General features: G+C 30.5%; 1 protein-coding gene and 1 pseudogene across 1 annotated transcript; one reads left to right on the forward strand and one right to left on the reverse strand.

Moving 5' to 3' along the window:
* The first annotated feature begins 19,086 nt into the window (after positions 1–19,086).
* On the forward strand, positions 19,087–21,177 carry LOC120139737 (annotated as a pseudogene).
* A 5,546-nt stretch (positions 21,178–26,723) lies between these two features.
* LOC120139739 (EPIDERMAL PATTERNING FACTOR-like protein 5) lies at positions 26,724–27,541 on the reverse strand. The gene is made up of 2 exons (XM_039154881.1): positions 27,309–27,541; positions 26,724–27,217 (listed from the first exon to the last, which is right to left on the reverse strand). Exons 1-2 carry the CDS (start codon positions 27,391–27,393, stop codon positions 26,973–26,975), a joined length of 330 nt encoding a protein of 109 aa, XP_039010812.1. The 5' UTR covers positions 27,394–27,541; the 3' UTR covers positions 26,724–26,972.
* Positions 27,542–27,908: the final 367 nt, after the last annotated feature.

A 27,908-nucleotide genomic window follows, 5' to 3' on the forward strand; every position in this document is an offset into this window, starting at 1 on the left:
TGGGATAATTAGCTGGTTGCGAATCCATTTTCATTTACATAAAGTATTTCTAAATAATGCAAACTCGTACATGATCATCTTCATATCATATAAATAATAATTTACAGGATTTTAAAAAAATTCAACTTACTTGGTAGAGAATTGGAGCCAACACCACAAATTTCTTCCATCTAACCTTCCCTCTTTAACGATGGCTTCCTACTAATTTATGCACAGCACATTTCTGGGCTGTTTTTGGTTTTTTCAAGTCTGAGCTCTTGGCGTGTGTGTTCTAATAAGCAGTTTTAGGCAGCTTTTTTTTTATGATTGGGTTGCACTTGTTATTCTTGCTAATTTTTTTAATAGTTTGGGTGAATATAATGCAATACTTTTTTTAAAATATTCTTAACTAATTGACAATGTATACACACTCTGTTGACACAGCTGCTCTAACTCATGACCTCCATAAAAACCAACATTTTCTTTTACCACTAAAATCAGTTGATGAGCTTATTTTGATATTCGAATTAAGCAGCTTAGAATTGCTATATTTTTCACTTGAACTAAGCATCATGGTTCTTTAAACTCATAACTTATTATCATTTATTCTTATGCATCTTATCTTGTATTCAACATATATGACTACTAAACATGCAACATGAAAATACCTCATGTACAACCTTAACTACCATAGCAATCATTTCATCAATCCTTCATGCTTAAAATTCAAATAAACCTTCTCAAAATTAACCAACATCACCATAATAACATATAACATATATACACCAAATATAGACATTCAAAAAGAGTATATGGCACGACCTAGGAATTTAACAAAATGACATTTACATTGATTTTACTAAAGTAGCTTGCAATCCCTGAATATGATCGTATTTGAAATGATCAAAACAAAGATAAAAATAAGCTTATATAGCTTAGTAATGTAGATAACAAAATGTAATATAAAGATGTCATCAATTTAACCGTTGTCAACTTAACACTATCAATGGTAGTAACTTATCAACATCACTTTAGCTTTCTTGTATGCATAAATTACATGCCATGCATGACCGTATCATATAGGAATTCCATAGATATGATCATTAAATTGAGTCTTTTTAACTTAGTTAATAATTTTGATATTTTACTAATTTTTTTTTATTGGATTGTGTAGTCTGAAATGTGTAATGTAAGCTATAATATTAACATGATTAAAATCAACTGTATGTGAACGAGAAATAATTATCAAAGAATCTTTGATGACGAAATTTAATATTCGAATTATAAATTTATCTTGTGCTCATGAGTTTGAGTTCGTTAAACAAATTTTCAATATAAATTCATATATATAATTATTGAATTACGAATTTAAAATATATTAAGTTTAATTTAAAATATAAAAATTTAAACTCATTTTTTATTTTAAATCCTTGATTAACTATTATTTAAAATATAAAAAAATATCCATTTGTAAATCAATTATAATATTTATTTCAATGATTTAGGTGCTCTCATGCTCACCAATTGTTATAGGTTTGAGTTATCACCTATTCACCTGGCCACTTTTAATTTTTTTTCTCTATCATTAGCTACAACTAAGATATATATAAAAGTTGTAACCTAAAAGCCAAGTGTGGATCTGACCCAGTACTTAGAGCACACCCCATATTCCTAACATGTATAATTTATATATTAAATTAAAATTAAATTAGTAAAATGTAGAATTAACGAGGAAAAAATATATAATTATACTAAATGTATTAATTGTCACATCAATTCTTTAATCAAATTTTATCAATAGGTGGCTAGATTGATATCATTTAAATAATTAAGTGATTTAATTGATAAAAATAAAAGATTGATAATTAGATTATAACCCTATCATAATTAAATGACCATCCATATAGTTTATTATTATTATTACACTCTTCAAGCTAAATTTATTTTTTTAGAATGCTGGTGTATTATTTTTGTATTTTTTAATGGTTTGAAGTGATTATAAGATAGTATATGCTCATAATATTTTTTAAACATTGATAATATAAATATATCTTTTAGATATAATTATTTAAACTCATCATCTTTAAAGAGAAGAATATCATTTTAACCAGTTAAACTATTTCACGTGATCTCCGTGCGAAGGAATGTGATGCGTAGATAGTAATGAAAGAGCAAATGTTTGGAAATTGGTGGAGTATGTAGTCAATGAGCTGTGCCAACCAAGTTGGAGGATTAGATCGGTGCTGCAGTTGACGTACTGTCTAAATCTATCATATTCCTTAAAAATGGAAAACTTGGCCCACAATGTTGATCAACATGTTGCCGTTTCAACAAACTCATTGTTTGCCCTACACTGATTGTGTAAAGGTGAAACACTTCTTCTCGCTTGCCCTTCACTTAAATTATTATAAACTTTCAAAAATTATTAGAGGAATAATATTGTTCGTTTTCTTATATGTTTAAAGTTTCTCAAGCTTTCAAACTTTAAAAAAATTTGAAATTGAGAAAATTAATTTATTAAATATTAAATTAAACAAATCAGATCAATTTTTTGTCTAATTTTCACTTTAATTCTAAATAAAATTCTTTCCGAAATATTACTATGTATCTAGAGATTTTTTAAAGAAGAATTTTAAAATATATTAAATTTCTAAAAAGTATTGAAAATTAATATATTTATAAAAATATATGTGAATATATGGTGATGCGACATGTAATATCAACTTGGCTAAAAAAAGTTGAATAATCAAATCAATTGGTTCAATGGATAGGTTCTAGGTTCTCCCCAAAGATTCATGATTTAAATCTCCTTCAATAAAATGACATTTTGTTAATTTTCATTCAACAAAACGAGATCGTTTTACACCGTGTTAAACATCAAAATAGTCAAATCAAAAAGTCGTTTTGTTTTAACATCTACATCAACAATCATAATTTATATCATCACGTCGATATAGAGATACACTTCATTATTATTTTAAACTAAATCTAAACATCAATACTATAATTGAAACAATTAAAAGTTTAATAATATAAACAATATAATATCTAAAGTTTAATAACATCCGGTATAATATACTTTTAATAATGTCAAAATTACTTTATATAAGATATACTTTTGTATCCTTCGATCCAAAGCTTTAAGGAATATATGCAAATTAGGTGGCTGGCTAAAAATATACGATATATCGATCGCTATCGTTAAAGTGATAGTTGTTATCTCGAGGTTCTAAATTTGAGAATCAATTGTTACAAAATATTTGAGTATTCATTATCAAATGGTTGTGAATTTTTAGAATAAATATTACCACTTGTAATCGCTCTAGATTAATCGATTTTTTATATGTCCATCGATAATGATTACAAGTAAACAACGAGTCTCAATTTTGTTAGTAACAATTAATGGCATTCATAAATCAATAACCCAAAACATAATCATATAACAATAAAATTTTGAAATTTCATTCGAAAATAAAATAGATTTTTGAAATTAAAATATCTTGGCTTTGGCTAATGAAATTATTCCCCTCTTTAAGATGTAGATTCCCACATAATTATATATGTTATATGTAGTTCATAATTTTTTCTTCTTGAGTTTTCTAAATATTACAAAATATATTTTTGTAGGATAAAAGGAAAAGTATTAATCAAATATATATGGATTTTACATATTCCAGGCCGTGTGGCGAATTGTCACGGCAGAGAAAAGCATGCTTTGTACTCAAAAGTCAAAGGCAACGACAAACAAGGAGTTCTATGGTTAACTTTTGGGAAAAGAAAATGAGAAACACGCCATGCCCTATTTAAAAGGAAGGTCAAACTATTATGATTAAAGGGATAAGAGCAATGACCATCAAGATTCCCTTGTTCCCACTTCCTCCAACTCACATTGCAGTACCAATAATTTGTTTTTGGTAAATTCCTCTTACTTTTTTAAGTCACGTGGATTAATTATAAGATAGTGCATCTTTAAATTTCTTTTATTTATTAATAACACATACATCTTATAATTAGATCTGTTTATATATAAGTGCGGTCTGTGACATGTTACATGATCTTAAAATTTAAGGGTTACATGAATATTAGTTCATGTACAACTTTTGTGTCTTAACGATATTTTCGTTTGATTCTCAAGAAAGTGGTAGAAAATGTTGTAAAGAAAGATTTTGACAGCATCTTTAATTGTTTTACATGATTAATTTTAATAAAAATACCTCGTAGATACCTCATAATTTTAAATTTGACAAATAAATCTTTATTATAAAATATTTTAAGGCCCATATTTTAAAAAATAGCAAAAAACCTGCATATCTTTTAGGACGAGCCTGCCTGCAGCTGTTCGAACTCAAAGAATGATAACATTCTCTTTAACCTTGGAGTTCTCTCTATAAATTTACAAAAAAAAAAATCCACTTTATATTTATTAGATGAGTTATTACAACTATTGAAAATTTCAATTTTATATTTCGGATCAGATCCGATCGGAATTTTTTCTCTTTCACCTGAACTCGATCTGAATCTAATTTTTTTAAAGGGATGTCGACGTTATCAAATCTATTCAAATCATAATTTATCGATTTTGAATTAAATTGTCATCCATGTCTATCACCGAGCTTCCTCCCATAACGAACAGAATAAAACAACTCAACATTTGGAGTGTGCTTCGTCTTATTTAGCAAATATATATTACAATTGATTCTTTATTCCTTTTCAGATGGCACCTAACCAGATTAAGCTAATATTAAGAATTTAATACAATTAAATCTTTGATTATGGAAACCAACGATGATGTCCTCAAAGAAATCACCTCAATTATTTGTAAAGTGGCCATTAAGAGTTAATTAATTGAGATGCTGACGACATATTGATGATACAAAAGATTCATCATCAACTTGAAACCCTTTTAAATTCTAATTAAAGGAGCTTTACTGTGTGCTTTTTTAATTAAATCGGTGATTATAAGATAAAATATATTCGAAAGATTTTAAATTAATTAATAATAAATACTTATATACCTCTACAAATATTAGTGTTTGAATTCAAATTTTTTAGAAATAATAATTATATTTTTAATTAATGAGATAATTTAGTTTGTGCAAAGTAAAATTACTGTTTAAAATAAAATAATCAATTTTATCACATGCTAACAGCGATCTGTTAGATCTAACAACATCTTTGTTACGTTGATCTGTTTTAATATCATAATTTTTAAGTTATTTTATAGGGTAAATTACATCATTCATCACTGAATTTTATTCTATCTCCTATTTGACTCACTATATTTTTATTCTTTTAATTTACTCATTGAATTTTCGAATTACTCCTGTTTTGGTCACTATAAATTATTTTACTATTATTATTCTATGATGTGGCATTTATCATTATTATTAAATATAAAAATAATTTAAATAAATAATAAAATAATGTTTTATTGTTATTAAATTTAAAAATATATCATTGCTCCTTCTCGTCACCGTCAACCATCATCGACTTTTGGATTTGGCATTCATTCGATCCCAAATTGTACCAAGAGAATCTCTTTAACACACTTAGTCCGTATCTAGTGATTGTTTCACCGAAAAATGTCCAAAACTCGTGAATCTCGACTGAAACATTTCAATTTTCTCATTTTTGATCTTCAATTTGTGGACTTCAAAACATATTCCAATAAAATGGAGGTCAAATTTGGATTCACGGGTCTAGTTTTACTAAATGCTCGTAACATGATTGAAAAAAAAAAGTTAAGAGGGCTAGTGGAAGTTCTGCTAATATTTCTTAGATACTTTACAATAAATTAGAGTTTATGATTTGATCATGGTAATGATTAAATTGCAATATGGAGTGGCTTTCAAGGGTGATTCCTAAAAGGATGATTTCTGCCTCAGTTGAAACCTTCACTCAATTCTATATATGTATCCAGGGATGGATCTAGGCGGGAGCGAATAGGTGCGGTCATTTCCTTAAAAAAATTAATTTATATTTATTTTAATTTTTTTATTAAAAGCCCATTTTCACTTCTTTAAAATTTTACAAATTTATTTCTCCTTAAAATTTTATAAATTCGTTCCTCTAACATAAAATCCTACATCCGTCCCTATATACATGTCTTCTTCTAATCTTTCTTTCCACTATAATTAATGATTAGGAAAGTATATATATTGAATTATTTGTAAAATAATATATGATAATAGTAAACGATAATGATTATGATGGATTTATTATTTGGATATAATATTTTCTTTTTTATTTATGAGCATAGAACGCAAAGATTGGTTATAGTTATCATATAAAGCGAAGACGTGACTTGCAAAAAACACATTTTAATGGCACACATTCGTCTTACAAAACGTTGATTAAAAAGAAAAGAAAATAAATGCTTGTATGTGAAGCAAGCGATTTGAACTACACTATTTAACGTTGAAATGGTTTTAATTAGGGAAAGGGAGTGGACAAAAATAATGCAAATGCACATTGTTGTCTGTAAGAGGGCTAGCAGACGATGTGGGGGGAAATACTCTTGAAATGTTGGTTGTGGGAAGCACTGTTGTTTAGCATCTCTCGCCATTGAACTCATTTGATTATAAAATAAAGAAAAGACTTTAACATTATGAAGCATTTGAAACTTTTTTTTTTTACTTTGATGGACAAGTTCAAATGAAAGAGAACCAAGTGAATCCGTTGCTTTTGTGATCAAATGATTTCTTCTAGGTCAATATAGGGAAGGCATTACTAAGATTTAATTGGGGTTTCGAGTGACTCATAGCAAAGGACCGACCACTTTTTTTAGTGGGTGGACAAGAGATTTAGGATCTTTCTGTCAGTAGATTTAGGTCAATATAGAAAAGACTTATGTTTGGTGTATATGAGACAGGTGAGTATGAGTTTAAACTATTATCATTCATTATTGCTTCCAGCTGCTTAATTTATAGGGTAACCTAAATCAGATATATTAAACTTTAAGTATTGTGTCGTTTTACTACTGAACTTTTAATTTTGTTAATTATAGTATTGAACTGTTAAATCGTTAACGACGTCATGATGTGGCTGACGACTGTTGATATAGACAGCTCACCAAAACGACGTTGTTTTGATCTGGTTATTAACGATTTAACAGTGTGGTACTATAATTAAAAAGAAAATCAAAATTCAATATTATAACTGACAAAATTAAAATTTAATGATATAAACGATACATCGCCTAAAATTCAGTGATATATATAGTTTACCCTAATATATATACTCCGAAATAAACCAAGCCAATCCATGTCGGGTTTGTTTCCGAATTGGTTATTAGGTGAAGGTTTTTAGAATAATGGAGGGTATTTTAATACATATAGTGCTAAAAGTCTTTGAATGGAAAACCTGACGCCCACTATTGAGAGTATAGACAAATCCAGAACGATTTCTTCTTTATATTCCCAGGTCACTAAGACTTGTAGAATGTAGGGGACCAAACTCAAACTTGTTGGCTGTGGAAGTTTTTAAGCATCCTATCAGATTTTGTTTTGATCCAATTATAATATAATATTAATATATTTTAGATTTATTACGTGAATTGGTGTAATCTCAAAAGTAGACATTATCTTTCATAGTTAATACAACTTTTCAAATTTCCTATGATTGAAATGAGTAAATAAAACTCTTTTGTGCTATTATTTCCATCAAGAAAAAAAAATACTAAAATTATCATTCATATTTCAATTAAGGAAAGAGATTCTCTCTTTTATAGGAATGATAGGGGTGTAAAATTATCAATCGTTCATTCTGATTACTCGTAAAAATAATTCTTTTAATATTTGCATTACTAACAGCTTTAGCTGGGCGTGAAGAGTCTTTCATAGTTGATACACATTAAAAGGAATTGTGGGGCTGTCATTGGCAGATGAAAACAACAAGACTGATGAGTACAGTGTTGGGAAGAAAAAAGATGGTCCAAGAAGAACAGTATGTGGATGGATTCAATCTCCAATTAATAAAAAAAAAAAGTGGGAAAAGTTATGTTACTGGCGAAACGTCCACCTAAATCGGGAATTTTAAGGGTTCTCATTTAAATTGAGTATTTTCGTATTTTAAAGAATTATAATTTGAGAAGTCGTCATCAATATTTGATTAGGATGTGATTGAACACACAAAATAATTTTATTATTTTAATAAAATTTAATTTTAAAAATTATCAAAACAACATTTTTCAGATCTGCATGTCAAAAAATTGAGTTCGATAGTCGATTACGCGTGGGAAAGATTAGCATCCCCACAACCCCTAAAACCGGTACCTAATCGATTAATTATTGTCTTTGCAAGTAAGCTTACGAATTCATATTTAATTTAATTGAAGATGACAAAACAAATCTCAAATTATTAATTTAATAATTGTGAGAGAGCATAACAATATCTTAGTATTTCTAATTTTTTAAGAAAACAAGTCTTTGTGTTTCGAACATATGAAATGATCCTTTTCTTATTCAAATCGAAATATCAAAATATTATAGCTTCGTTAGTAATTTTCAATCATAATTATTATCGAATATACTTAAGGAAACTAAATATGATGAATGTACATGCATTATAAAAATTTACGCGAAAATAATTAAGAAATTATCAATCCTTTAGAGTTGATAAAGAATGTTCAAATATCTAAAAAGGCGAGAAAAAGTCTTTGGAACAAAACAATTTTTTCTAGATCAGTTTAAATACAAGAACATATGATTTTCCCTTCGATTGTGCAAATTTTACGAATAGTCAATTTTAGATGACACTAAATAAGATACCACTTTTATTCTATATGATCGAGTCGGATCCTCAAACCATGAGACAATCCTTCGTGATAATATAAAACAAAAAGGGTAGTACCTTTAATCAAATTATGAAGTTTTAATCGAGTTATGTTTACGAGGCTCATGCATATTATGTAAAAATGATTTTATGTAACTAAATTTATATAAATAAAAATATTAAAAGATGCTTAAAATACTTATGTACTATTAAAAATATTTTAATACATAAAAGTAATAGATATAAGTTATAAAACTAACGCACATATATATATATTCTTATTTAAGATTCCATGTGCTGTACAATAAAACGAGTTAAAGCCCGAACAAAATTAATTATTACAGTTAATGTAATAGATAGTTGATGCCTTTAAAATAAGGTATCAATTTATAGGAAAGCAATTATGGGTATAAGAAAAATGAAGGACATTTCCACCAATAGAACATGGGAGAGACTCAGTCTTTCACTATACTCTCATTATTATTTTAAAACAATTTTTTTGATTAAGGTAATATTTTTATAGATAAATATATAATCCATGTAATGTTTTCCAAAATCTATGTAGTAAATGTAATTTCTTTTAATAATTTATGGTGATTACAAGATATTATCTATTTTAATATTTTTTATTTTATTGATAATATATATAAATCCTGTAAATGCATCCGCTTAAACTCAGAATTTCTAAAAAAATAATTTTCATTTTTATCACCAAATCACTTGATAAGTTCAATAAATATAATATTTAAATGATAATTAAATAACTTTAATGGATAATTATGTTGAGAATTAGGTTTCCATCTCTTTTTTTCTTAAAAAAAATAGTGACTAGTGTGTACAAAAAGAAAAACAAAATAAAAACCTGCCTCCGTTTATTCCTTCTCTTCGCAAATGTAGCGCAACAAATTTTTTTTTTACACGATAAAATTAATTTTATTGATCTTAGTAAGATTAAGCGGGGGCCAAAATGCTGCAAATCAATGCTTCTGTGAAGCAGACCATAAAAATAAGTACTGAAATATACCCTTACAATAACGACAAAACAAGAGAAACTAACCAAACGACCAACTCAACACGACCAAAGCAACAAAACGAATAAAAATACCATCACAAACTGCTAACAGCATGCAAATTATAGCAGAATTTAGTATCTGACAAACCCCTAGAAGCAGACGCAATTCACCCTTGTTAAACTGAAAGTCCCCGTGCTCGTCTTGCTACCTCTGCTGAGCATGGAACGTCAAAAAGTTCAAGGTGAAACTGACCAGACCAATGCAGCTGCTATCTCCCAATGTTAGTTTGCTGAGAACAGAGACAAAGATAGCAGTCTTCAAGTTCTTAACATTCTTTTCTTTTCTTTTTCCTTTGCCAACTTTATCCAAATAATCAGTTCATCGCTCCTCCACATCCAGCAACCAACAGCCCCTACTTTGAATGCCCCGACAAAATAAATTTTAGACATCCTTGCTTTGGCATCATCCACCCTCCACCGAACTTTATCACAAGATTAGGTGCCAAAACATTGTTGAGAAAACAGCCACCAAGAATAACTCCCACTCATTTCCTTATATCAACAACGCCCAACCACCATCACAAATAGCCATAAACCCTCTAATGAACCTTATACCAAAACATCTATACAAACACAAAATAAAGTCTCTAACTGTCGAAGTAGCCTCCATATCAGATCCCACCATGCGAACACTTCGGTCCAAAGCAACTTTACATAGCCGCACGCCGCAAAAAGAATATCCGAGTTGTAACACCCCTTATCATACCGAGACATTTAAGCAACTAAGAGATGACACATTAGACATAGAAGCAATGTATACAATCTAAAATAACTTATTATTCAAAATTTAATGAACAAGCAATTTATCACGCCATTTAAGCTTCTAGAACCATTTTCAAACTACCTTTAAAGAATCAAATCGATCGGATTTTAAGATGATAGTTAAATGATAATTTATGAACTTTAGGGACTATATTATAAATCTAAAAGTAATGAGGATCATTTAAAAAATTATTTTTATTAACTAAATATTGATTTAATAAATATATCTTTCAAAAATAAAAATTAAGAAAAACGACTCATTCTGACATCATATACAAAAATTATGCAGAAAATACTAATTTGAGAGGGTTTGGAAACCAAGGTGGTTTCAAAACTACTGGGACTTTAAGCATTCCGATACTCAACCCTCGATCCAATGAACAATATAAATACCATCATGAACATTATCGATACTCCTGGTTTATTTTGCTTAGATTTCTTTACAAATTCATACGATATTGATATTATCTTTAGGTACTGATACCAAAACTTAGAATTGCTTATTTCCAAACTCAAGAATCATTATAAAACCCTTCCAAATCCTCTAGTTTATTTCTAAATCTTATGAGGGTTACATAGGGTCATTTAACACCAATATAACACATATTTGATAATAAATACCACTGAAGCCAAGGCAATAGGGCCGATTTTGGGCCTGTGCGGATTGCCCAACCGCACAGGGCCCAATTTTTTGTAAGGGCCTTCAAAAATTTTAAGTATTTTGTGTATATGTGTATTTAGGATGTTTGACCCAAAAATTTTCAAGTTCAAGGCCCACATTATTTAAAAATATTTAGTTATTATTACTTTATACATGAAGATATTTTTACCACTATTTAACGTTTTCTTATAGTTGTAATAAATTTTGAAATATTAGTGAACTTTATATATCTAATATTTTAGTTTTAAAATGTCTATTTTACTGTTATGGCATAGGGCCACCAAAATTTACAAGACGGCCCTGAAGGCATACTTAAACACTATAAACACTCAACATGCATATACAACAAGCAAACCATCACATTTAAGAAGTACACGTAACATTGCAAAAGTTAGAAGTGTACTACTTTGATGCTAAAATCTTGAAATGAAACTTGTTGCTCGACTGTCACTCACTTTCTTCTTCCCTCTTGCAGTTGGATGTTCTCTAACTTTGTACACTAATCAAACAAGTGAAAAATAAATTACTAACATAAAAGATAACTCATAAGGAGTATAGAAATACTCTTATAACATTAAAAACAAACTTAAATCCACTAGATAAGTTTAAGGGTGTAAAACTCTTCTTAAACCTTCCACCATGCTATATATGGAGCTCAAATGAAAGCTCTATGGATTCTAGAGTTAAATCTTACCTTCTTAAGCACCCAATCCTCAACAAAATGTTTAAGCTCTCACCTTTGAACTATAGGTTTTAAATTTTACCTTCTTAAGCACCCAATCCTCAATAAAAAGCATTCAGCTTTTTCCATATAACCCACGTATGACCTTAGCTAAACCAATGAAATTTAAGCCTCCTATTCATAAATGGGCTAATTACTTCTTTGGTTCCTCCTCATTTGCTTTAAATTAAAAAAATCTTCCTTTTATGACTAATCGGACCCATATTGCATCTGAATGGGCCCAAATTCAACTCAATGATCCTAACCACACTCAAATTGATCCATAGATCTCTCGGGTCAATTCTATGCGTTGACCCGAAAATTATGGACCTTACATTATTGATTTATTGATTCAACATATAACTTGAAATAAATATAAGTATTATTTTAATGTGAAGTTTAAAATTTATAAATTATATATATTTTATTTTATTTAATGTTGCTCGTATTAATTATAGTTTTGCGCACTAGATTACCCCATCCCGTTTTTGGCTGTGGAGACGAAAGAAAGAACAAATAGAAATCGAAACGATCCAAAAGCAACGGATGCAAGGAGGTGCAGATGTTGACCTCTCCTTACTCTCCACAGTTGTCCTAACATTTGTACTTTGTTCCATAAATATGCAAGTATTTATTAAAATTAAATAAAAATAATATTTTTAAAGTTTAACCTCTTTTATTTTATTATGGTAAATGAAATAAAATTCTGATCTCAATCGTATAAGATATGATGCCAACCAATAAAATTAAGACACGATAACCTTTATTTTCTTAATCATAATGGAGAATTTAATCTTGATTTGAGAAAAATAAATAATTAAAATTTAAAATCTAGAAGTAATGGTGATTAAGAAAAAAAGGTTGATGTGTCTTAATTTTATTTGTTGGGATCATATCCAATATGGTGAAGACTGAAGAGGGTTTATAAAATAATTTTCCTTCCTCACCATATAGGATATGGTTCAACCAATAAAATTAAGACACGTCAACCATTTTTTAATCATCATTACATCTGAATTTAAAATTTTAATTATTTATTTTTATATGCTCATCAAATCAAACAAATCTTCGATTCTTAATTTGATCAATCCAAGTGATGAAACCAATCCATTTTTTGCCATGCACATGAGGTGAAGCATCCTAATATATACCCCAGAAGAGGGTAAGAAAGTTGCAAGCGAAGAAAAGAAAAGGCATTATTCTTGAATCAACCAATACTTCACATGCCTCTTCAAATCTTTCTTCTTTTTTATTCAGTTCATGTGGTTGACAACTTAAACAATCCAAGATGAAGCATTCCCAGTTTACTAATGGTTTTTCTGTACTGCCTATATGTTTTTAATTTCCTTGTTTGCAATCATTTCATAACATAATTAAGACAATAATGCATTCAATAATGTGATTCCATTACCACCGTCATTTATTGCCTGACAGAATGTCTATGAAAGGATTTGGACTGCTTCTTTTTTCTCTTCTTTCCCCCCCCCCCTTCAGAATCGTAATTATTGATTTTTTGATAAATTACACGTTTAGTACCCCAATTATTACTTTTGTTCCGTTTTAGTTAACCAATTGTTTTTTAAAATCATATCCAACATTTAGTTTTAATTTCATTTTGATCGCCTACCGTTAAAAAATAAGGGTAAACTATAGGATTGATCATTTTCTTTTTAGTTTTATATATTTTTCCTCGCTAAATTAAAAAACATAATATTTGGTCACTTTCATTTTTATTTAATTAAGACGTAGTCACTTTTATTTAATTTCCTCACTAAAGGTAGTCAAAATTTTAGTGACTAAACATTTAAAAGTCGATAAGATAAGTAACTACATCTTAATTAAATAAAAACGAACTTGATCACATCTTAATGAAATAAAAATGAAAGTGATCAATCTTAGTTTACCAAAAAATTAATGGTGATGGTGATATATCACCATAAGATAAGATAATGTAGTGTCATCATTGATAAAAATAAAAAAATGTCACATCAATAGTTAAATTTTTAACAAAAAAAAAATCATTATGGTAAAGTCAGGGACAGGAAAAATGGATATTATTTCTACTTTTGTGGTAATTAGCAACTTCCTACTTTATAATTTCATCCAAAATACGCAAATTTATAATGGAAATCTCATAACTGAATCCAGATTAATAAAACAAGTTGTGTACTCCATTAATAAATCACATAACTGTTAGCAAATATCTCATAATTTAACTCTTTATTATGTAGGTCTGCAAATTTAAACCAGTTAAAGTCAAAAGCGTAGAAATCAATGTTTGTATAAGGTTGCATCATCCTTCCGTATAGTATATAAGTGATTGGCAATTATCATTCTATTGGTTGAATATATTTTATTAGAACGATTACAGTCTTGTAAAATGAAAAGAGGATCCCACATTGTTTCCAGGACAGAGCATCTAGTCAAAAGGAGATAATATGATAAATTTGTATAAGTTTGCATCATCCTTCCGTATAGTATATAAGTGATTGGCAATTATCATTCTATTGGTTGAATATATTTTATTAGAACGATTACAGTCTTGTAAAATGAAAAGAGGATCCCACATTGTTTCCCAGGACAGAGCATCTAGTCAAAATGGAGATAATATGATAAACACACCATGTGATGCCAACTAATCCTTCCAATTTTATAAAATTACATAATAATCAGACAAATTATTCATGTATAATAGAAAAGATTGCTCCAAATCTCATTATTTCAATGTTCATATATTAGCCAATAGTGTACTTTTGTTGTATTTTTATATTCTAGCCAATAGGATCTAATTACATTATGTACAACTCTTTTAATTTAACACGGATTTAAGATCATCAGTTTAGTGAAAAATAGATGATTGAGATTAACAATAGAAAATAAGAAAATATTCACTGAAAAAAGAAATAAGGAGTTAATTTTAACCATTTATTTTCACTCATCCAACGATCTTAAATCTGTATAAAATTAATATATTTTCACTAATCCGTATGAATTTATAAATGAACAATTTAATTTGATATTCAGCTATTTAAGTTTCCCTTTTAATATTGTATTTTAAAATATAATTAACTTAGCTTTGTCAAGTACTATATGAAGTCATAAACGAGACATCCGTATTATAAGTTCTTTGGCTGTAACTCGAAAAAACAATTTTATTACATTGATTGCAGAGGGGTTTTTTTTTAAATAGTTTGGGGTTATTATAAGATGATATATGTTTATGTTATTTCTTAGTCAGTGACAATGCACATACAATATACAGACACAACTTCTCGAACTCATAACCGTTAGAGAGAATAATACTTCTTTTAATTACTGATTTTTTTAATGAGTTAGGATTGTAGAGTTAAGTTTTGAATTATTGAGTTTATCAAAATATTGAAGAGTAATTAATGAATCTAATTGCACTTTTTTTATTTTTAATATTTGTCGACTGCTATTAAGATAAGATGTTAAGTTTCCTGTCTTTAAACACCCCAATAAAATCCGTATTCAATAAAGTCCAGCAATTTAGTGGCCCTTATACTGAGAGAAATTAAATACAGTCCAAGCAAAAGTAGACAGTGGTCTGCAAGCTACACTTGTCTCCCCAACAACTGATGTATCCAAGCCATAATCATATCTTGATACCTGCAGTGCAGTGGTATTAGATCTATTGGACAAAGTGGTGAATGTTTCTTAAGTAAGTTTTTGTTTATAAATCTGAGTACGATATAGAAAAATTAAGTGTTGTTGACAGAAATCTCTCATTTAGAATGACTTCTGACTTCAAAAAATTGAAACTCAATGTAACTATCAATGAAGGATCTTAGGTAAAATAAAAAATGTATTGAGCCCACAGATTTGTTGATATATGTATAATAAAGAAATAGAAAACAAAAAGCTGGTGAGATGACTTGATACAGGGTCTTGGTATATAAGAAAAATATAAAAAATGGCTGTCCCTTTTTCTCATATGTATGGGGTAAGGGGGAGGTAAGATAGTAGGCTACCCCTAACACCAAGTTGAGAGCAGCTTCCGTAAGAGACCTCCGAATTATGAAATACCCTCCGTAAGACTCGATCAGCAGCAGCAGGTATGGAAACATGCATGTGCTCACCATCCCATGCTACCCTACACTATCCATTTTTATTACTATTGGGAACATAACATTTATTATCCTTTGTCAACAATAAATGTAACATTTATTATCAGTCATTCAAATTAACTATCGACCATAAATGTCATCGGTAAAAAAATTTAACAGATTTCGGTGATAATAAAATCATTTTGTTGGTTACTGAGGATTCAATCTTTTTAATTAAGCGAAGATTCACTATCGGTAACAAAACGACTATTGGTCCGTGTTAAATGAAGAAGAAAATAAGTTATCATGAAAAAGAAGATTAAGAAATGTCTTTATTAATTATGGGTTGTTGATCCCTTTTGCCAGTTATAATTTTGAGTATTTATAGTGGTTTTTAGTACATATGAAAAAAAAAGTGACACTCTCATTAATTTTATCAAAAGAATTGTAACTATATTTAAGAGAATATCAATTTATCTATACAAACTGCTATGGTTGAGGAAACCTGTAATCTAACAAATACCGTAATTGTAACACCCTAATTCGATTCAATCTGACTAGGGCGTTGCACAGAGTCATCGAGATGACTAACCCATTATTTTTTTTGAAAATATTCATCACATTCATCATTTAAGATCATAGTTTAAAAGCACAAGTATAATAAGTTTACAAAAGTGGGGAGTCCCCAATACAACATCTCAAAACGATGATAGTAATAACTATAAAAAATAGAGTTGCGACTCGAATACATAAGGTTAATGAATAGACATGCCCACTAAAATATACTCAAGACGTACGCTGATGCCTCGAACGATCTGAAACATGAATTGGGTGATAAGTTCCTCAATAATCCTTATAAGAACTTACACACGGAAACAAATTTCAAACGCTGAACTCACAAGTAACTCTACTAAACTACATGCATTCATCACATGAGTATGCTAGCAGATATAGTTATGAGCACACAAGAACATTAAACACGCAAATAGGGGTAGGCATAATTGTGTAGTGTGGGGTCACTTATTCGGGACTCACACTCCTCTAGCCTACCTAAAGTATCATCATGCTCATTACCTAGGGTGAGATCTGGGTTCACATAGCATCGGAAACATACGCTTGGCTAATCTACTCATTGTGAGTACTCGGAACAACCTCCACCGACTAGCAATTTAAGTGTCTTGGCTCTAACTTGAATATGTTCGGATATTTTCTAACAAACAAGATGATCGTTAAGTACACACGAGTAATTCAGGTGTCCTCATCGTTTACTGAGTGTTAAACAAAGGTATAAATCTTATGGAATCTTACCTTATAATATTCTTATGCTTAACACACAATTTATTCAATGTTTTTGCAACCTTTATTGAGTGATTTTGGTGGTCCTTAACCCCTCAAATCCTTAAACCAAAATTAAGCTTCATGTCTAATTTAGTGCGGTGGTACCGATACTAAGTTCGTAGCATCGGTACCGATACCAAGTTCACTGAGTAAAGATTCAAGCCAAACAATTTCAGTTGTTGCAGCTGCTATACTTCGATATTCTACCTCAGTCGTAGAACAAGACACGACATGTTGCTTTCTAGATCTTCAAAATACAAGATTACCCCCAAAAGACATGCAAAATCCTGTCGTATACCTACGATTGTCACTGTTAAAACCCCAATTTGCATCAACAAACCTTACAATAGGCAATTGCGATGATGGGGTGAACTTGAGAGCAAAATCAATCATTTCTTGCAAATATCATAAAATACATCTAACTTAATGTCAGATCAGACCAATGGTTCCTAGTTTCAAGTTATCTGCTAACGAAGGCAGTCTAATTGAGAATGTAACCAAGTATAGAAGCATAGTTGATGCTCTTCAGTACATAGTGATTACTCGACCTGAGATCGCGTTTATAGTTAATAAAGCTTTTTATTCAAGCAGTTAGATTATCTCCGAAAATATTACAGATAATTTTACTATTCTAATAATTAAATAAAATTAATGCCATTTTATTAAAACATTAAGTCTTTATCTCTTTTCTAATTATATAAAAAAAGAAAGCAACAAAATAATATAATATGATTAAAAGATTGTTGTTTTCTATACCTAATTGATAGATCTCCACCCTGAAATGAGTATTTTGCACGGATTCTGCATGTTCTATACCCATTTTCACATGGTTTCTGAGATCTCCCCTTCCTCATTGGCAATGACGTAGTTACCATAACACCCTTGATTATTATATGACTAAAGTTTTAACTGCGAGGACAAACTGGGAAGCTGAAGAAATTTAAATAAGGTAAGGATTCTTGGTCAATAATCTTCCAGGATGGTGGCAAGTGGCTTGACGACGCAGCTTCTTCCTTCCTTCCATATCTATTATTCTGAGCTTACCTAATCAGCATTGCAGAATCATCCTCTGAACATGGACACACAAGGAATAATGCAGCAGTAACATTATTCTGTCAATAATGACAAAAAAGTAATTAAGATAAGTTTTAATGAGGTCTCTTTAAAATGAATCCTTCACGGACACACAAGGAATAATGCAGCAGTAACATTATTCTGTCAATAATGACAAAAAAGTAATTAAGTTTAAATGAGGTCTCTTTAAAATTAATCCTTCATTTTAATTTCGCAAATCGTATTTTGTAAAAATTAAGAAAATACCGAGATCATAAACTCATGGCATTAAATGACTTTAGTGGTAAAAAAAATGTTGACCTCTTTAGAAGTTTTGAGTTCGAGTAACGGTGTCTGCAAAATGTGTGTGCATTGTCAATAAATAAAAAAATATAAACAGATACTACCTATTAAAAAATTACCGTAATTATTGGCAAATACATTAATTTAAATGGCCAATTTTTATTAATGTCATATTTAAATTATTAATATGTTAAATTTTAGGTTCACGATTTAAAGATAAGGTTCGACTGTATTATTTAATTGGATTAACTTTTAAATTTTCTTAAAACAATATCTTTAAATTATGATATATTAAGATAATTAAAGTTTCATAATTTTCGTAAAATAAAAGTAAATGGATGAACTTAATAATTTTATGGAAGCACATCAGTTGGTGAAAGCTAGTTAGTTTATGGCCAAGGAGATCTATATATCACCTGTTGCTATCTTCTTGTCTGATGAAATGGTAGAAATTGGACTGGAGAGATTGTGAAGGAAATGGGGAAGACAGGGAAATGGCTTAAAAGCTTCTTGATGGGAAAGAAAGAGAAAGAGAAAGGGAAATACACAACTAATCAGAATTCTTCGGTGAATCCGAATACTCCAATTTCGATCCCACCAACTTGTTCTAAAGAGAGGAGGAGATGGAGTTTTCGGAGATCGTCAGCTACATCAACACCTACGAAGGATATGAATTCTACTGAACAAGTTCCCACTACTCCACCACCTTCACTGGATGTCGCACGAGGATGAACAAAAAAAGCATGCCATGGCTGTCGCAATGGCCACGGCGGCAGCTGCTGATGCTGCTATGGCAGCTGCACGTGCTGCTGCAACCGTGGTCCGGTTAACCGCTTCTGCTGCTGCTACGAATGAGAAATCCAGTGCCATTAAAGAGGCTGCTGCCATAAAAATTCAATCCGTCTTCCGCTCACATTTGGTACGAAACTTCTTAATAGTCCAAAGTATAATTTGGTACCTAACAATGTAGATATTTGACACATCTTAATGTGATATGAACCTGGAATTCGGTTCCATTGCCGTTGTAACAGGCTAGAAAAGCTTTGAATGCATTGAAAGGACTAGTAAAGTTACAGGCACTGGTTAGAGGTCACCTGGTGAGAAAACAGGCGACTGCTACTCTGCGGTGCATGCAGGCATTGATTACAGCACAAGCCAGAGTTCGAGCTCAGAAGATTCGGATGGTCGAAGAATCCAAGCCCACGAGCCAGCGACAATCACCCCACAGAAGATCAACACAAGATCATCGGATCAGGCATGCGTATCATGTAAGTTTTAGTTAGAAGCATTGCGAAAATTTCGATTTAGATCGTTCTGATTCTTATACATTTAATTTGGTATGTGATTTTGGTTCATGTAGGATGGATAGAGAAATGGAAGATGACATTAAGATAGTTGAGATGGACCTTGGTGATTCAAAGGGAAGTTTGAACAGCCGAAATAGCTATTCACACACCCCGCAGGAAAAACGAGTCGTCGAACATAGATTCTCGAGTCATTATCCCTCGAGTCGCGCATTCTCCAAGCAAGAAAATTATCAGTTGTCTCCAGCGGCTTCGGCTTTGACAGACATGAGTCCTAGAGCATGCAGCGGTCATTTTGAGGACTATTCCTTCACCACAGCACAAAGCAGCCCCCAATACTATTCAGATGTCTCAAAACCACCATTAGCATTCCCAAGGCCTGAATATGCAGAATCCATGTCCTACGACTGCCCCTTGTTCCCCAATTACATGGCTAACACTGAATCTTCAAGAGCCAAAGCCAGATCACAGAGTGCACCCAAATCAAGGCCAGAATCTTTCGAAAGGCAACCAAGTAGGCCAAGGGCATCGGTTGAAGGCCGGAATCATGTCCCGAGGGCCGTAAGGATGCAGCGGTCGTCTTCACATGTTGGAGCTACCGCTCAAAATTACCAATACCCTTGGTCAATCAAACTTGATAGATCAGCTGTCTCTCTTAAAGACAGTGAGTGCGGATCCACCAGTACGGTACTCACAAACATCAACTACTGCAGATCCCTTGTTGCATATAATGTAAGTATTGAATAAACCAAAACAAAACCATCAAAAATGATATATCAGGAGATTTCGTTCAAATTATTGATAATTTGGTTGATTTCTTTGTCGGTGCAGCCTCTTGCAGATAGGAACTAATAGCACATCTTTGCTTACCACTGGGATCGAAATACGCTGATAGATGCCAAATAATGATGGGACAAAACAAAGAAGCTGACATGTATGGAAAGTTTTTCATTACCCCCAACCTTTGTAGAGACGTTTTTCTTCTTTGCTTTTAGATATGTGAGTTATTTGGATGTCTTCCTCTTGCAAACCATGAGGGAACTGATCTGCAATAAATTGTAGGGCCTCTGTTTTACTGATTTATGTCAATAGAAATTCATGGTGTGGATAACTTGCTCTTATAAATGTTTAACTTGATTTGAGTTTAGTGGAAATTATTGCCTTTGACACAAAATTCTAGAATTCCATGCTATCTTTATGAAGGTCGACTCAAGAGGTATTTTATGTTTCCCATTATGATTTATAATATTTTCAACGGAGTTTCATTGAATCATTTTGTGTTTGAATTGGATTTTATGGAATTTAGATCATTCTATGTCATATTCCATTTAGATTTTTTATTCGGAAAATTTGGTTAGACCGCTAGAGTGCAGAGTTTTGGTTGAGTTCAGACAATTTTAGGTAATTTTTATTTTAGACAAATGTAATCTGTTTAATTTAAAAGTTCAAATTCAAACATACGTATGTAGTAACTTTTGTATAAAATAAAGGCTCAGTACAAAAATAAGTGCTTAAACTTTACCTAAAAAAAGTTTCAAGTGTCTAAAGAAATTTTTATTAAAAATAGATGTTTAACGTTTTCATCGGAGCATTTTTAGGTGTCTGGACGTAACGGCCGTTAAGTGATACGTGTCACGTTCTGGTACTTTTGAGAATTTATTTTATAATTTTTAAAAATAACATATTGATATAGGTTGTGTTCCAAGGCAAGATGGTAAGGTGGTGGTTTACACACCAAGATAATTGAAACCTAATGAATGTAATTATCCTACCTATGATCAAGAACCGGAAGCATAGTCTTTGCACTAAAAGTTTGGAGGTACTACTTGTACAGTAAGAAGTGTTATATCTATACAGATCTTAAGAGCTTCAAGTATCTACACTCTCAGAAAGAGTTAATACATAGGAGAAGAATTGAGTTGTTAAAAGACTTGGAGTGTGTGATTCAACACCTTCTATGTGAGGTTAATGTTGTGGTTCATCCACTGAATATGAAATTGATGTATGATCTAAGAGAGAGAATTGCTTATCTGAGTCTGGTTTATGAAGGTAGTCTTCTGGTTGAACTACAAGTGAAACCCACCTTGGTTAGCGAGATCAAGGTGAAACAACCTTTGAATGTGGCCTTGATGCTCAGGGTCAAGCTATTGAGTATGTCATCACTATATATTTTGAGTTTAATTAGGATAGGATTCTATACTTACATCGAAGACTTTGTATGTCTGATGATAAGGAATTGAGGCAACAAGAGAGGTATTGGTGGTCTAGCCTGAAGCATATTGTGACTGATTTTGTGGCGAGACGTCTGATATATTAGCAGGTGAAGGTTGAGCGCTAATTCCCATTTAGACTTGTACAATTGATCAAGATCCCACAATGAAAGAGTAAGCGAATGACTATTATTGTTTTTAGCGAGTTTACCTCGAAGCAACGAAAAGGAATTGATTTAGGTTATTATGGAAAGACTGAGCAACATTAGTGATTGTTGCCGGTGTTTTTACCTTGAGAATGGGAATGGGAATGGGAATGGGAATGATGATAAAGGGCAAGTCGGGTGTGGTGAAATTTGGGGAGATATTAGGCTCAAGGCCGAGCATTTCAGGCTAGGTGCGGGCTGGCTGCTTGAGATATCTGGATTTGCCTAAAAAAATTAAAGGTTGGATTATTTGAAATTAAATTTTAACTGATTCGTATATATTTCAAATTATCTAAAAAATAAAAAATATAAACCAGATGTTTGATGTGATTAATTATTATTACAGCTATTATTATTATATTTGAAAAATTAGGAACCACAATCCCGAGATATTCTCAAGGGTAGCTTGGTTTTAAAATGGGGAACGAGGAGGAAAAAGAAATACAAGCTTGAACCGAACCCCAAAATAGTGACCCAAACAAGAGAACCGATCGGTTCGTCGGTACAGTGAACCAACCAGCACTCAAGTCAAACCCCATCAGTTCAACACCCATCAGCCCATATCAACGACCCAAATGACAAATTGAACAACAACAATCTTCTAACGGCAACACCCACGGCGGTGGGGGTAACGGCACTAGTAACGACGGTGACGATGGCTGTCTTGTTCCTCAGGACAACCCCTGCAAATAGAGAAGTTTAAAATCAACCCAAACCACAACATGTTCTATTTTGGTGGTCAACCGCCTTATATGGTCGATTTTAAATTTCATGGATCGTTTCGTCTCGATCTTGAGTTTGAATCTGACATCTATTTTGTCCAAACATGCATCGAAATCCACAAATAGAAATTAAAAATGACGAAACTGAAATGTTTTTCGGTTGAGATTCACGAGTTTTAAGATATTTTCCGATGAAACAATCATCAGATTCAAACTCAGCGTTTCAAAGTTAGTCTCTCGATACAATTCAAGATCAAACGATTATCTGTTATCGATTTCAAAGGCCGACTATTGTCAACGGTGACGAGAAGATGTGATGTTGTAGATAGTGAGAAGTGAAAATATTATTTTATTATTTATTTTAAATTATTTTTATATTTTAATAATAATAAAAATGTCACATCTTAGAATAATATTAATAAAACAAGTTATAGTGACGAAAACAGAAATAATTCAAAAGTTCAGTGAGTAATTTAAAAAATTTGAAAGTACAATGAGTGAAATAAAAGATAAGTAAAGTTTAGCAAAAAATGATGTAGTTTACCCTTAAATTAAATGAACATTTTTATAATTTATCGAATGTCTATAATTTTTTTTCTTTCAAATAAAGTCATCAAAGCTCGTGATATAATAATAAACAATTTTACTGAAAAAAAAATTAATTAATGCAAAATGTTAATTTTAATTTTAATTAATTTTATCGTAAAAAGAGTTAATCAAATAAAATAATTTTATAATCTAACTAATTGAATTGAATAAAATGATAAAGTTTTTGTGACTATAAGGTATTTATTTACTGAGTACATTGACTATTAAAAGTTATAAAATAGTTTTAAAATTATTAAACACTACTTTTTCTAGTCCCCAACTATTAAAGTTATAAAATGATCATATGACTATTCATATGTTTTAAACTCGTCATTTTTTTGTTAAAAATAAATAATCGTCTGAGCTTAACGTCAACTTGTTGACTGAATATGATAAAATCTGATCCCAAAATCTCGAAAGATTATAAAACTCAAACGGTTATGAGATCAAATTTTATCATATATCAGTCAGTAAATTAACATTCAGCTTAGATTAACAAAAAAAGGATGATTTTGTAATATAGAAATAGTAGGTGATCATTTCATAACTTTTAATAGTTAAAGGACTCGATAAAATAGTATTTTATAGTTAGAGATTATTTTATAACTTTTTAATAATCATAATATTCAATAAAATAACGTCCTATAATTGAGAGACTATTAATATATTTTATCTAAATAAAAATATTGGAAATTTTAAGTTTTGTGTGAAATAAAATAATCTGTAGTATCATAAATAGCGAAAGAGAAAGGAAAGAGAGAAAAAAGTGTGTATGGCATTAATTAATCAGAAGAAAAAGGCATAGGAAACAAACAAACAAGCAACCATCTTCTCAGATGAGAAATTAGGGATGGCAAACAAACAACATGTCCCCGTCATTCCTCTCTCTACCTATTCCCTATTTATACTCAAAATAGAAAAATAATGCATCTCTTTAACCATTTCCCTAATGTAATTTAATCATTGTCCTATTAAATCATAGGCTAAATTATTATTTAGTTATATAATTATTCTTGCAGTTTCCTTTTAATTATTAAATTATTTTTTTAAATAATGCATAAAGTAACGTTTTTATTTTATTTTAGTCACTTATCATTAAAAATAAACAAAATTATTAACATGATATTTTTTTTAATGATAACGTGATATTACCTTATGATAATACATCAACATTACCGTTACCTTTTTAATAGAGAGTGATTCAAATAAAACAAAAACGTAAATTTAGATATGCTTTTTAGAAAAATGTTAGATGATAAAAACAAAACTGAAAAAATAGTTGAATGACTAAATATGTAATTTACCTAAATCATTTGCATTTGTTTCTCCCTTATTGATGCAAATAAGAAAATTCAATACATGCGTTATAACAAAAAAAAATCATATATATGTTTAGTACTTAAGCTATTATTTTTGTTATGCTTTGGTACTTAGAGTTTTTTTGTTTCAAAATCATTCATGACGTTTAGTTTATGTTTCATTTTTGTATTGAGCCGTTAAAAATTTAACGATGATTTGAAAAAAATATAAAAAAAACCACATCATCAATTTTGTTAATCTTTTAACGACGGAGTACCAAATTGAAACATAATTTAAACGTTAGCTATGGTTATAAAAGAAAATAAAGCTTAAATATTAAATAGAATAATAGTAATAGTTTAAGTACTAAATGTGTAGTTTACCCTAAACATTAATATGTACTTTTAAAATCCGACGAATTACATAAGTTGGAAGTTGTAATTACAATTTTACATGATCAGTATTTTGAAAATTTCTTAATAAAGTTATTATGAATGTACATGTTCCCACCAATATCTAAACCAAAAAGTATTAATTTATTTAGTTGAATATTGGTGGAGTAAATTGAACATGACCAAACAGGTAATTGTTACTATTTATAACAAGTTTGAATAAAACACTAACGATGGCGTTATCTAGTGTTGGCAAAATACCGTGTCTTGTAGATCACCACAAAACAAAATCTTGAAACGCACCCCTCTCACCAGCTGTACGGCAATACCCTCTTTTTCTTCTTCTTCTTCTAGTCAGGGATGGATTGAAAAAGAAGGTTGAGGTAGTAGTTACTAAAAATTTAAATTATTATATATTTAAAATTATTTTAATGTATTTTTAATTAAAAAATATTTGTCTTTCTAAAATTTTATAAATTCATCAATTCTTAAGATTTTAAAAAATTCAAGCTACACATAAAATTTTACTAGTCATGTTTAGAAAAGAACATGAGATATTGCTGAGTTCTTGATAATAATTCACATGGAGGGAATCTTATACTGAGGGATTTAAATAGTGGCTTATCAGAATAACGGTTATTATATAACAGTAAAGATATCGTCCGAAATTATTATTGTACAACCGTGATACTTATAATAACACCCGTTATTATCGAATCACAATAAAAACAACATGATCGAAAATGCAACCACAAGAACAGTTTAAATCTCTTTCTTTATCATTACTTATATTCATATTCATGCATCTATCAAAGGAAGAATTACCACATCAAAATACTGCATTTTTTAAATTCTTCTTTAAAATTATTATCTCTACGATGGGAATATGATAATAGAAAAGTTACAAAAAACTATAACTTTTATTTCTACAGAGTTTTTTTCTTTCCCTTTTTTTGGTTACATTAAGAAACGGTAAAAACAACAAAACGGGGCTAATTAAAAAGCAGTTCAACCGGGGTTACATACGTGCAGTAATCATAAGTCAGGACAATAGCTAAAAAAAAGTACCAACAGTTGAAACTTGCAACAGTTCTCATATTCAGTGTCAAAATATGAGTTCCAAGTTAAAACTAAATACTAATAAGTTATTATAGAAACTAGAAATACAATACAAGTTTACATTAAAAGAGCTTCTGGTTTTTCTTTAAAACATGATCTTAATTACAAACTTGCTTCAATGCAAGTGAAAGAGGCAGAAGGAAAAAAATTATAAGCAGAAGAGAAAGATGAACTAAAGAGAAAAGAAATCCCTCTCGGTAATCTCACCTAAAAACAACTTACATTCCCAAAGCTTTCCTGCCTCTCACAGGAAATGCAAATCATTATAAAAACACAGAAAAGAACCAACAATGTAAGTTACCATAATAGTAAAATATATTATAAGTGCTAAAACAATTGTTTTTTTTTGACAGAGGAGATCTTAGAATTTTATTGTACTGTGGGCTTTGTTCTTGTTTTTTCTTTTAGGGCATGAAAAGCTTGTTGCCACACTTGCAACGCCAAGCTTCAGGGTAGTACTCAAGTGGTATACTAAACCCCGGTTGAATCGGAACGTGAACCGGTTTACAAGGTGAGCAGCTTCCACACTTGGATCTGCAGGAAGGTGGTGAAGAACCAGGTCCACTGAGTCGCTTCTGAGCAAAGAACCGGTCCAACACACCTGACCCACTTCTCTTCTCACTTCCCACTCTCTCCTGGAACCCGCTGCCTGCAAAAAATAGACATAAACCGCACTGAGTTAAGACCGAGTCAGTGTTTTTATCATACTTCTAGATATGCATTTTTATTAAAGTTCTTACCGAGTTGAGAAATCGTGATGAGTGAAGCAGAAACAAATAAGAGAAAGGCGAAGGCAGCGGCAGTGTAGTGGCGGAGTACGCCCATGCCGAGGCGGAGCAGGCTGAAGGGAGTTATTAAACGCAACTCAAAGAGTAGATACTGAAAAGGATGAAGATTATAGTGGTTTGCTTGAGTAAGGGAAGGGAGGAGCTTGGTATTAATTATTGAAGGTTTTTTCTTTTTCGTTGTTTTATTCACTTTATTTTAGCCGGAGAGAGTCCAAGTCAAAGACACGAATGCACATAAAAGACTAGGAGAGAGAGGATATATATTTTTGTTTTATTGTTTGGCCAAATAGGTGGTACTGGGGTCTACAATGTTGTGAACTGTGATGCTCATGCTATTTCAATTTTTTACTTTTACACAGTTCATACGTGTGGATACTTCTTTTTACCATTACAAGAATCAATGTACATCTAATGTTTTTAGTTTATATTTTACTCCCTATATTTATATTTATAGAAATGATTATAATATATAAAATATGAGTCAAATACATATATATTGTAGTTATTAAATTTTATTTCTCAGGATTTATTTTGAGGTCAATTAGAAGACTA

Source organism: Hibiscus syriacus, unplaced genomic scaffold (assembly GCF_006381635.1).
Source record: "Hibiscus syriacus cultivar Baekdansim isolate YM2019G1 unplaced genomic scaffold, ASM638163v2 tig00110770_pilon, whole genome shotgun sequence".
NCBI classification, from domain to species: domain Eukaryota; kingdom Viridiplantae; phylum Streptophyta; class Magnoliopsida; order Malvales; family Malvaceae; genus Hibiscus; species Hibiscus syriacus.